Source organism: Rana temporaria, chromosome 5, assembly GCF_905171775.1.
Source record: "Rana temporaria chromosome 5, aRanTem1.1, whole genome shotgun sequence".
Classification (NCBI taxonomy): Eukaryota; Metazoa; Chordata; class Amphibia; order Anura; family Ranidae; genus Rana; species Rana temporaria.
Window position 1 is genome coordinate 184,695,855 of NC_053493.1, and position 13,382 is coordinate 184,709,236.

Below are 13,382 nucleotides of genomic sequence, written 5' to 3' on the forward strand. Positions count from 1 at the left end.
CACATATTTACCTGCAGAAGAGTATGGGTACTCTGATCTGGACTCTTTGTCAGATGCAGGTGATGATCACTGGTTTGAACCAGAGTTCCCCGAGTTAACGTGGAACAAAAGATGGAGACCTGCCTCCACTCATAGTTCAGAGAAATGTTCATCTATGGACTCTGGGGAGACAACGCCTTGGGCGGAAACCCTGGGTGTTAACTTAGAAATTGTCGTTGATGCAGAAACTGTTTCTGGTGGAAAAGATGCACTTCCATCCATTACATCTCTTCTAAAAAGGTCACCGGAGGCATATGTAATGCCGGGACTGGGGAGCTCCTGCACACTACCCAAACTCATCTACTTGCAAAGGGTATTGATGAAAAGGGTAACTATGGACTATGGCCTGGAGTTTTCTTATGTGCCAAAGGCAGTTATGGAGGAGATTGAAGCCAACCGTGTGAAAATGGTATGAGGAAGCCATCTGGGACTGTTTGAATGTGCCTAAACCGTCCCGGAACGTGGACTATTCTTTTAGAATGGCTCACCACTTCCAGGGATGTCGGCTGCACTGGAGTTATGGTCGGCACATTTACTCTGATCGGGTGGTCATTCAAAGGCCTGACAAGGATGACAGAGTGTATTTTATCACCACCCTTGACATGCAGGGAAAATCCCTGACCCTGCCGGATCCCCGGTTTTATTTGCCTGCAAAAGGCTCTCTGGGGACCCTGATGTAAGGAAGGGGCTCTCTGGGGACCCTGATGTGAGCAGGGGCTCTCTGGGGACCCTGATGTGAGCAGGGGCTCTCTGGGGACCCCCTTTTAGGAGGGGCTCTCTGGGGACCCTGATGTGAGGGGGCCTCTCTGGGGACCTTGATGTAAAAAGGGTCTCTCTGTGGGCAATGACCACCAATTTACTTCCTGTTCTGTGCATAAATAGAAGGATTCAAGACCCAATCCGGTTTCCCTGATGAAGTCACGTGTCGTGACGTAATGCGTAGGGTGTGGCTGGATATACAGAACGAACCGGAAGTAATGTAAGAGGCATCTACAATGCTGTCTACTAAGCTTGATTTGCATTTTATTCGCTTTTTAACTGCTTTTAAATGTAAGAGCCCATTTGGCCTTTTGATAAATCTCTTTTTATACGTTTTAATGCTATGGGAGGCTTTTTCTTTATCTTATCTGCGTTTTGTACCATTTTGTACTTTTAAGAATTTTAATAAATAAATAAATAAATAAATAAATAAATAAAATATCTTTATATAAAATTTGAAATCTGGAGAACACCCATTTGGAAGGTCTCCGCCACCATTAGGAAATCTTCAACTGGCTCCTGTATTATCATGAACCAGAGTTTTCAGGGAGATTGGGAGTTGCATATTTGCCCTTGCTGTGGGAGATCGAGAAGGCTGATCTTACTCCTCTTTGAGGTAAGCGCTCTGAGAGCATTAAGCTATTGAGATAATAACGAAGATTGAGCGCAGAAGAATTTTTGATACACAGTTTAGAAGAAGCTTGTCACATTTTGAAGATTGTTTTTGTTATACCTGAAGGGTTCCACATGTACTGGCACTTTAAGGCTGGCTCCACCCAGCAGTGATGACAAGGGTCAAGGGGCATAGTAGCCATCTTAGAGAGACCACATGTAAGAAGCAGAGATATGTATTGTCCTGAGATGCATGTTGCAGTGTACAGCCTGTACTGAATAAACATCCATTGTTCCAGACCAGAGTCTTGTGTCCCTCACAACACAGAGGATATAACAGTGGCGACGAGAATGGGATTTACAAAGTGTCTCTCAGTCTGAGAGAGAGACAAAGACATTGTGGATTGTCACCTGGATAAAAGCAATCACAGATCCCAGCAGGAAAATGTCATTAATCGGGACATTAAGTGAGTTTGTTGGAGAACAGACATCCTGGAGTTCCTGGGTTGAGAGGCTGGAACAGTATTTCAGTGCAAATGCCATCCCAGACAACAGGCAAGTAGCAGTGTTTCTGACAGTGGTTGGGGCCAAAACATATGACACTCTGAGGGATCTGCTTTCCCCTGTAAAACCAGCAGCTAAGACATTGGCACAGCTGCTGACACTGCTAGAGAATCACTTCCAGCCTAAACCATTAGAAATTGCAGAAAGATTTCACTTCTATCAGAGGCAGCAGCAGACAGGTGAAGAGATTAAAGTTTATGTGCTCGCCCTTCGCAGACTAGCCTCTACCTGTTCTTTTGGGGACTACCTACCTACTGCACTGAGAGAAAAGTTTGTCATGGGACTGAATTGTGAGTCGACCCAAAAGAGACTGTTAACAGAGAAAGACCTTACAAAGGCAATTGAGATAGCTTCAGTGATGGAAATGGCTGTGAAAGATACAGAGGAATTGAACCCCCAGAGCAGAAGGGAAGAGGTGAAGCAGGAAGTTTTCAGAACAGCAGTCAAGCCAACTGCTGCAAACTGGAAATACAGACCCCCACCATGCCGGGAGTCAGCTTGCTACCGTTGTGGGAATACAGACCATGATCACAAAGTCTGCCGGTTTAAGGATCAGACATGTCATAATTGCGGTAGAACCGGCCATCTGAAACGAGTTTGCCGTAGCAAGAAGGTGCGAGATAAACAACCTCTGAACCCCAAGACAAAGACATATATGGTGGGAAGATATACATCAACTTCTGAGTCAGAGGATGAGGCTGTGCTCCACAGATTAGACATACATCATATGCATTCAGCACCCTCCGCAATGACTGTAGATGTACCCGTTGAGGGAAAGAAACTCAGGATGGATGTAGACACAGGAGCAGCAGTTTCAGTTATCACCCAGAAACAATGGAGACAACTTCAGACCCGAAAAAACTGTCCGCCCAACACCAATCAAACTGCAGACATACTCAAAACAGATACTCCACCCACTGGGTTACGCAAAAGTAAAGGTATTGTACAAGGGTCAGACAAAGAGACTGCCATTATATATCCTAGAAAATGGGGGACCCCCTCTCTTTGGGAGAGACTGGATTGGTCACTTTGGTATGCCAGACATCGCCATAAGTCCCTGTAACACCGTTACAATTCCATTAGGAGATAATGAGGGATGGGTGGTGTCCCTGAAGCAGCGGTTTCCAAAGATTTTTGATGACCAGTTGGGAAAAATAAAGCATGACTGTGTGAGACTCAAGCTAAAACCCAAAGCTCAGCCTAAGTTCTTCAAAGCTCGGACAGTACCGTTTGCACTCCGAGCAGGTGTGGAAGCAGAACTAAGTCGGCTGGAGGAACAAGGTGTCATCTCAAAGGTAGAACACAGCGAGTGGGCATCACCAGTTGTACCGGTAAAGAAAGCGAATGGGGACTTGCGCATTTGTGGCGATTTCCGCATGGCACTGAACTCTCAACTGGAAATAGACCAGTATCCCCTACCCAGAGTAGATGACATTTTTGCCTCTCTTGCAGGGGGTCAAAAGTTCACCAAGCTTGATCTCAAACAAGCATATTTACAATTTGAGGTCCATCCTTCTTCTCGCAAGTTTCTGACCATCAACACCCACAAGGGACTGTATGAATATAATCGGATGGTGTTTGGGGTAGCCTCTGCCCCAGCCATTTGGCAACGAAAAATGGACGAGATTTTGGCGGACATCCCTTTCACTCAGTGCCTGCTAGATGACATGCTCATTACAGGACGGACCGACCAGGAACACAAGCAGAATGTGGAGCTTGTGTTGGCGAGACTCCAAGAACAGGGTCTGAAAGTGAACTTAGCAAAATGCCAATTCATGGTGCCTAAATTGGAGTTTTGTGGCCACCTTGTGGATGCAGAAGGTATACACACCACAGAAGCCAAGGTTGATGCTTTAGTCAAAGCTCCAGCCCCAACCAACGTCCAGCAGCTGCGATCATACCTTGGCTTGCTGAACTATTACCACAAATTCCTGCCAGATCTGGCACACACCTTGTTTCCGTTGAACAAGCTTTTGGAGAAACACTCCAGATGGGACTGGTCAGCTGCATGCCAACGTGCTTTTGAAGTTTCTAAGCGGAAGCTGTTGGCGTCACGCATGCTCATGCACTATGACCTCCAGAAGCCTCTCACCTTGGCTTGTGATGCCTCACCCTATGGTCTGGGGGCGGTACTATCCCACATCTTACCAGATGGGTCAGAAAAACCAGTGGCATTTGCCTCCAGGTCTTAGACAAAAGCAGAAAGCAATTACTCACACATTGACAAAAAGGCACTTGCGCTGATATGGGCAATTAAGAAGTTTCATCTTTACCTGTATGGTAGGGAATTCACCATACTGATGGACCATAAACCACTCCTTCAGATCTTTAGCCCTGACAAAGGCATCTCCCAGACTACTGCGGCCCGCCTCCAACGCTATGCCCTATTCTTGGGGGCATACAGCTACAAAATTCAGTATCGTGGTCATGATGCCAATGCTAATGCGGACGCTATGTCCCGACTGACAGGGAGGTCCATGGACGCTACTCCACCGGTCAGGAGTTGTCGTTACACCAGCCTGTCCTTCTTGTCTTCTGGGAAGATAGCAGCCCATACAACCAAGGATACCTTTCTGAAAACAATATTCTCCTGGGTACGGTCCGGTTGGCCTGCAACTGTCATACAGGAGTGTGAACCTTATTTCCGTAGGCGTATGGAATTAACTGTGGCTGGCAACTGTGTTTTATGGGGAGACCGAGTGATCATTCCACAGACCCTCCGGAGACACATTCTGGACTGGCTACATACTGGTCATCCCGGGGGCACACGTATGAAACAAAAGGCCAGAGGCTATGTGTGGTGGCCAAACCTAGACTCAGATATCACAACATATGTGAATGCTTGTGCTGGATGTGCACAAACGGCAAGAGACCCTCCTCGAGGGTGCGTCCAGCCCTGGACTTGGCCCACGGTTCCTTGGTTTCGCCTACACTTGGACTTTGCAGGCCCGATCAGAGGACACACCTTCTTGATCATAGTGGACGCCCATTCAAAGTGGCCTGAGGTCATTCCTGTTACTCAGCCAACGACTAAGGCAACGGTTTCCATACTGTTACATCTCGCTGCTACGTTTGGATACCCCAGAGAAATCGTCACAGACAACGGTGCACAATTCACCAGTCAGGAGTTTCAGAGTTTCCTGACTGCCCACAACATCAAGCACAAGTTGACCGCACCTTACCACCCGGCTACAAATGGTCAAGCAGAGCGGTTTGTGCAGACTTTTAAACGCTATTTCAAAGCTACAGTGGCTGCAAGTAAACAACAGTCCCTGTCACCCCAGCAGCTGGACTCCTTCCTTCCTGCTTACAGAAACACACCACATGCAACCACTGGGAAAACTCCAGCAGAACTCCTTCTGGGGCGGCAGCCATGGACTGTTTTGGATATGCTCCGCCCTCAAACAGTCCAGGAACATGTACTACAGTCCCAAGACAAGATGGTCAAACACAATGAACTCCCCCGATTCACAGCCCAACAAAAGGTATGGGCCCGATCTTATGGGGCTTCCAACACCCGTTGGCTTCCTGCTGTCATTGCAGAGACTTTGGGACCCAATATGTACAAGGTCTGCCTGGAAGATGGTTCCATTTGCAGACGTCATGCGGACCAACTGCGTCCTCGTTCTCAACTGCCCGAATCCCTGATGCCGGCTGAACCACCAGTGTCTCAAGGATCTGCTCCCAGCGAATCAGGATGCACAGACACTGATGATTGCAGGGACTCTGAACTTTTGAACTCAGCTCCAACAAAGCCCTCCAGCTCTGGTCCGGAGGTCTGTTTACCCTCTGAGCTGGGGGATCCCTTCTTGGCCCCGCCGGTACCCATTCCGGCCAGCCCTGTTTCCTCCAGTCCTGAATCGCTGGATGCCCGGCCTCAACGACATTGTCGCCCTCCTGACCGGTTTCAGTTGCAAGAGCGGTTACGAGACTTTCGACGGGGCCGACGGAAGTGATCCGATGACATATTAACCCCGCAACGGTTCCTGGAAGCTTGAAGTCCCAAAATTCTCCTGTGTTTGGAGGACTGTTATTGGACAGTTATCAGTTAATGTTTTGTGCCTGTTATTGTTTTGTTTTTGTTTTTTTAGGGATGGATGGAAGGTGTTATACCTGAAGGGTTCCACATGTACTGGCACTTTAAGGCTGGCTCCACCCAGCAGTGATGACAAGGGTCAAGGGGCATAGTAGCAATCTTAGAGAGAGACCACATGTAAGAAGCAGAGATATGTATTGTCCTGAGATGCATGTTGCAGTGTACAGCCTGTACTGAATAAACATCCATTGTTCCAGACCAGAGTCTTGTGTCCCTCACTACACCGTTCAGAAGAATCATTGGGCCAGATTCACGTAGATGGTCGTATTTGCGGGCGTAACGTATTTGATTTACGTTACGCCGCCACAAGTTTATCAGGCAAGTGCTTTATTCACAAAGCACTTGCCTGTAAACTTGCGGCGGCGTAGCGTAAATCACCCGGCGCAAGACCGCCTAATTCAAATTAGCCGGGTAGGGGGCGTGGAGCATTTAAATTAAGCGCATTCCCGCGCCGAACGTACTGCGCATGCGCCGTCCGGAAAATATCCCAGGGTGCATTGCTCCAAATGACGTCGCAAGGACTTCATTGGTTTCGACATGAACGTAAATGGCGTCCAGCCCCATTCACGGACGAGTTCCGCAAACGATGTAACATTTTTAAATTGCGACGCGGGAACGACGGGCCATACTTAACATTGAGTACGCCACCTAGGGGGCATGTTTATCTTTACGCCGCGTATCTCTTATGGAAACGGCGTATCTTTACTGTGACGGGCAAGCGTACGTTCGTGAATCGGCGTAACGACTCATTTGCATATTCTACACCGAAGTCAATGGAAGCGCCACCTAGCGGACAGCGTAAATATTGCACCCTAAGATACGACGGCTCAGGCCGTCGTATCTTAGGCATGTTTAAGTGTATCTCAGTTTGAGCATACACTTCAACATACGACGGGCTTAGATTCGGAGTTACGTCGGCGTATCTACTGAAACGCCGGCGTAACTCTTTGTGAATCTGGGCCATTGTTTTTTTCATTTTGGAAATTGTGGACATTATCACATGTATCTTTAGCATTCAATTGAGGTTTTAGAAAGTTGTGTTGATCACTATTCACTTATACTCTCTTTTCACATCATCAGTTCTGTCATAAAAACGGATTTAAACACATGAAAACTGAATTTCATTTCATCAGTTTTCATCTTCTGTCTTTAATTCAGTTCAGTTTACATCAGTAAACATAGGTTTTTCAGATGTCAGTTTTTTTAGTTGAGAAAGAAGAAAGAAACGTATAAAAAAAAAATGTGTTTTGCCTAAAAATTGGCATAAGCCGTACAGGTGTAAATGGTAGGCATCTATTTACATCCATTTATGTATGCAAAAAGGCTGCAAACCTTTTCTGTTTTTTTTTCTGAAGATATAAATGTATGCCAATTTATATCCACCTCCTCATTCTGCCAAGTCACACACATTGCACACCTGGATGGTTTTAGTTTGCATTGGTATGTGTAATATGAGAAATTTAAACAATTTGTCTAAGGATATAATTGAAAAAATCTACTTACAAAACATAGGACACAGATGGCTCTGATACAGAGGGACGAGGACTGCTAAAATCAACATTTGCCATGTTTTCCATGCTTGGTGAACGAATAAATGCCAAAGAACCTCTGCGTTCCCCCTAAAAATAATAAATTAAAATTGCATAAATAACTCAAAACATTTCAGGCTTTGAATTACATTGTCACTATTTATTTCTCAATATGTCTTTCTATAGTACAAGATCGATAAATTGTAAAATTCTAACTATAAATATTAGTGTAATTTTTAATGTAGCAGAATGTATGGGAAAAAAAGTGGCCATTTAAGGACTTGTTTACACTACAGGCATACCCCACTTTTACGTACACAACGGGACCAGAGCATTGATGTAAAACGAAAATGTACTTAAAGTGAAGCAATGCCTTTTTTCACTTTTAGGCTGTAGTGGGGGTGCCAGGGGCTTTAGTGGGGGCATCAGGGGAACACTCACATGTAAATAAGCTCATCTGATGCAAGGGGGGCCGCTCCAATCCATCCCCCGGACATCGCGCTGTGCACAAAGGACATTGCTATTGAGAGGCTGGATGGCATTCTGTGGCTGACAGGGAAGCCTGAGGGGATGTGATGTCACCGGAGGTGGGGAGGCAGCCAGGATACAGAAAGAGCACACTGGAACTGAGCAGGCTAAGTGCTCAGAACTTCAGTTCCGTCTAATGCGGGTGCACGGCGCGGGAATATTTGTACTTGTGAGACACTTTACGTACACTCGCGGGCATGTCCGTACTCGCGAGTGTACGTAAAGTGAGTGTCCGTAAAGCGGGGTATGCCTGTATTGATTAAGCTATGTTTTTACCTCCCCCAAACCACTCACCCTCTGAACACGACCCATTCAGGTGAATGGGGCCACTCTGCCAGTGCTAGTGTGGAGTTGGAGCTAAAAGACAGTGAGGAGGAGAAATAGTGCCCCCTCGCTGCCTGTCAAACTCTCTCTGAAGATCAATCTGAATGCAGATCACTCTTCAGAGAGCAAAGCTAGTGTAAATGAGCCCTAAAGCTAGGTTCATACCATTGGGGCTCTGTACAGGTGCACCTGTGTGAGTACAGCAGCCCATTCATTTGAATAAGCTACTGATCCTGCAGGAAATGCAGGGAAAATATCTCCAACCCTTTTTTCAAAATGTATATTCAGGATAGTCACAGGGAATAGCTAATGTGCTGCGTTTTCAGATGCGTGGGGGTGCCATTAAGACTATGTATACCATGTGTGGTATCATGCACAAAGTTGGCATTTTCCACCCACTTAAATAACAAGAAACAACCAAACCATTGATACTAGAGGGACTTTTGCTAAGAAACGCTAAAACAATTAATCATATAATGTAAATTGTTTATTACAAAATTATTAAAATTCAAGTAAAAAATATTTGCAGTATGTAAATTTGCAGGTATCCATAGAAGAATATTCACAGTAACATATCAGATAAGACGGAAAAAGACCCTGTTGGAATATGGGACTTTCAAGGTGTGGTTCACTAGTGAAGCTATGTCACAACTATTTTAGTTAAAGGGGTTGTAAAAGTAAAAAAAAAAATCCTAAATAGCTTCCTTTACCTTAGTGCAGTCCTCCTTCACTCACCTCATCATTCGATTTTGCTTTTAAATGTCCTTTTTCTTCTGAGAAATCCTCACTTCCTGTTCTTCTGTCTGTAACTCCACACAGTGATGCAAGGCTTTCTCCCCTTTGTGGAGTGTCGTGCTCGCCCCCTCCCTTGAGGGGGCGAGCAGGAGAGTTAAGACGCTCTCTACGTTGCAGATAAAGAAAGGAGCTGTGTGTTAGTGGGCGTCCTGACTCTCCTGCTCGCCCCCTCAAGGAAGGGGGCAAGCACGACACTCCACACCAGGGAGAAAGCCTTGCATTACTGTGTGGAGTTATAGACAGAAGAACAGGAAGTGAGGATTTCTCAGAAGAAATAAGGACATTTAAAAGCAAAATCAAAGGATGAGGTAAGTGAAGGAGGACTGGACTAAGGTAAAGGAAGCTATTTAGGGAAATGTTTTTTTACCTTTACAACCCCTTTAAATAGTTTTCTATAATTACACAAAAAAAGAGAAAAAAAAAGTACTGTTGTATCTAGAGAAAGAAGTACATTTCCTCCATACAATTGTTCCACACTTTATGTTCTGCATGTTTTGCCTTACGGCTTCCTCAGGAACATGCGTGGATATTCTTCTCTAATGGGTAAATGTAGATAGAATTACAAATTCATATCAAATGCTTTCAAATAGGACATTAAAACGTAATTTTAATCTATACATACAGGGCCAGATTCTCGTAGGAGCGCGTAACTTTGTGCGGGCGTAATGTATCCGATTTATGTTACGCCTCCGCAACTTAGACGGGCAAGTGCAGTATTCTCAAAGCACTTGCTCCGCAAGTTGTGGCGGCGTAGCGTAAATCGGCCGGCGTAAGCCCGCCTAATTTAAATTGTGAAGAGGTGGGAGTGTGTTATGTAAATTATCCATGACCCGACGTGATTGACGTTTTCACTTACAGCGCATGCGCCGTCCGTGGAATATCCCAGTGTGCTTTGCGTCAAAGTACGCCGCAAGGACGTATTGGTTTCGACGTGTACGTAAATGACGTCCAGCCCCATTCACGGACGACTTGCGCAAACGACGTAAAATTTTTAAATTTCGTTGCGGGAACGACGGCCATACTTAACATTGGTGCGCCGCACTTACGCCACCATATAGCAGGGGTAACTTTACGCCGGGAAAAGCCTAACGTAAACGGCGTAACTTTACTGCGTCGGCCGGGCGTACGTTCGTGAATTTGCGTATCTAGCTGATTTACATATTTCGACGCGTAAATCAGCGTACACGCCCCTAGCGGCCAGCGTAAATATGCAGTTACGATCTGACAGAGAAAGAGACTTACGCCTGTCGGATCTAATAGATATCTATGCGCAACTGATTCTAAGAATCTCTTTTGAGAATCCGGGCCACAGTCTTTATGTAAGCACCTGGATGATTGCAGAAAATTCAAATAAATGGCTCTGAGTCCAATTGGGGGATATTCAGAGCCTGTTCTGTATATGACAATGTCAGAGCAGCTTGTCAAGCACAGATCTGATCCCGTGGAGCTCACATCCAGTCCAGCTGGATTAACCAAAGTGAGGAATACTATTCTTTATACCGTATAACCTTTTCAAATTATTGGTTACCTATAAACAGTAAGTGAATTCGTGTGACATGTTGTGTATCATATATTTCAAACCTGTATACCTAAAATCTTTGCTATAGAATAAAAAATGCAAGTTAGGCTTACCGGTAACTTGTTTTCCAATAGGCTTTCAGGACAGCACCTGAGAGATCATGGCTCCTCCCTCCACAGGAAACACCTCCTCCAATCAAACTTTAAAGGGAGGCCTCCCCTTCCACTCTCCAGTTGTTTGTAGAGACCTCCAGCCCCAGCTGCTACACATAAGTGACAGTTATTACATAGTATTACAGCTATATCTTTATATAAGAAAAAAACAAGGGCGGGTTATTGCTGTCCTGAAAGCCTATTGGAAAACAAGTTACCGGTAAGCCTAACTTGCATTTTCCCAAAACGGCTTTCAGGACAGCACCTGAGAGGACAGTCGAGACTTACCCCCTTAGGGCGGGACCACAGCCTGTAAGACCTTCCTCCCGAACGCCTGATCATCCGCCGACATTAAATCTAGTCTATAATGACGGGCAAAGGTAGACAAGTTTGACCAGGTAGCTGCTTTGCAGATCTGTTCGGGGGTGGCACCAGCTCTTTCTGCCCAACTTACCGCTGCTGCTCTAGTAGAGTGAGCTCGTAGATTCTCTGGACATTGCTGACCTGAGACTGAATATGCATTTGAGATGGCCATCCTGAGCCATCTGGCAATGGTTCCTTTTGAGGCTTATTTTCCTTTTTTATCAACAGAAAATAAAATAAACAAAGCATCTGAACGTCTATAAATTTCTGTAGTTTCCAAGTAACACAAAACAGCTCTCTTAACATCCAGGGTATGGAATTCTTCTTCCTTTTTCTCCTTTCGGATTAGAGCAAAACGTAGGAAGTACTATTTCCTGAGGCCTTGTACACACGAGAGGATTTATCCGCGGAAACGGTCCTCCGGACCGTTTCTGCGGATAAATCCTCTGGCGGATTTTGATCTGATGGTTGTACTAACCATCAGATCAAAATCCGCGTGGAATTCCCTCCGCGGTGACGTGTCGCGCCGTCGCCGCGATGATGACGCAGCGACGTGCGCGACGCTGAAATATAAGGACTTCCACGCATGCGTCGAATCATTACGACGCATGCGAGGGAGGGAATCGGACGGATTGATCCGGTGAGTCTGTACAGACCACCGGATCAATCCGCTGGACTGGATTCCAGCGGATAGATTTCTTAGCATGCTAAGAAATTTTTATCCGCTGGAAATCCATCGGCCCGAAAAATATCCGCAGATAAATATCCGCTGGGTCGTACACACCAGCGGATCTATACGCTGAAACCGATCCGCGGATAAATTCCAGCGGATAGATCCTCTCGTGTGTACGGGGCCTGAGACCGATTCTTGATCAAAGCAACCTTCAGTTAAAAATTTGGGTCTGGTTTCAACACAATTCTGTCCGGAAAAATTAAACAAAAAGGTTCTCTGACCGACAAGGCTTGCAGCTCGCTGATCCTTCGAGCTGTAGTAACAGCCACTAAAAAAACTGTTTTCAATGTTAATAATTTTAGGGAGGCTAGACTCAAAGGTTCAAAAGGGTCCCTGGTGATGGCCTGTAAGACCACTGGCAAATCCAATGACGGACAATCCTTTACCACTACTGGTCTAGATCTAACAAGGGCCTTAAAGAACCTTATCACTAAGGGGTCTGCAGAAACGGTTCTTTCCAGAAATACCCCAAGTGCGGCTACCTGGACCTTAAGGGTGCTTACCGCTAAACCTTTGTCAGCTCCCTCCTGTAGAAATTCTAAGACAGAAGAAGTTTGATCTACTAACCAGCCAGATGCTGAGCACCATGTATTAAAGGTCTTCCAGACCTTAAAATTGATTGACCTAGTGACCTGCTTCCTACTGGACAGGAGGGTCGCTACTAATCTGGCCGAAAAAACTTTTTTCCTGAAGAGTTGCTCCTCAGAAGCCAGGCCGTAAGACTTAGTTTTTTAGGTCTCGGTGAAACAGAGGACCTTGCAGGAGTAGGTCTTGTCTCAGTGGTAGGTGCCAGTAAGGTTTGACTTGCATCAGCAGAAGGGCAGAAAACCAAGGCCTTTTGGGCCAAAAGGGGGTAATAAGAACCACCGTCGTATTCTCCTTCTGAATTTTTGCTATGACCTGAGGGATGAGCTGGAATGGGGGAAAAACGTAACAAAGGTGAAAACTCCAGTCGTGTGCTAGAGCATCCACCCCCAGAGCTGACCTGCTCCTGTCTAGGGAAAAGAAATGGGGGATCTGTGCATTTCCTTGGTTCGCAAACAGATCTATCGCTGGCTGTCCCCACTTTTCTGCTATCAGATTGAACACCTCTGGATTCAACTGCCATTCCGCTTCTAGTACTAAATTCCTGCTCAGGAAATCTGCTATCCTATTCAGAGTCCCCTTTAGATGGACTGCGGATAAGGATAGAGTACGGGACTCTGCCCACCTTAGGATATTTCCGGCTAAGTCCTGAAGTCCTTTGCTTCTGGTGCCCCCCTGTCTGTTGACATAGGCCACCGCCGTGGCATTGTCCGACAGGACCTGTGTATGTTGTCCCTCTACCTCTGTTGTGAAGGTCAGTAAAGCCAATTCTACCGCCTTCAAC

At 45.9% G+C, this 13,382-nt stretch overlaps 1 protein-coding gene across 3 annotated transcripts in view; it reads right to left on the reverse strand.

The window, feature by feature from the left end:
• Window positions 1-13,382, reverse strand: part of SLC9A3 (solute carrier family 9 member A3) — a 714,882-nt gene that overhangs the window by 149,908 nt on the left and 551,592 nt on the right. For all 3 annotated transcript variants that reach the window (XM_040353440.1, XM_040353441.1, XM_040353442.1), the window contains exon 11: window positions 7,574-7,689. In XM_040353440.1, the coding sequence (XP_040209374.1) occupies window positions 7,574-7,689 (116 nt within the window). The remainder of the gene's footprint in view (window positions 1-7,573; window positions 7,690-13,382) is intronic.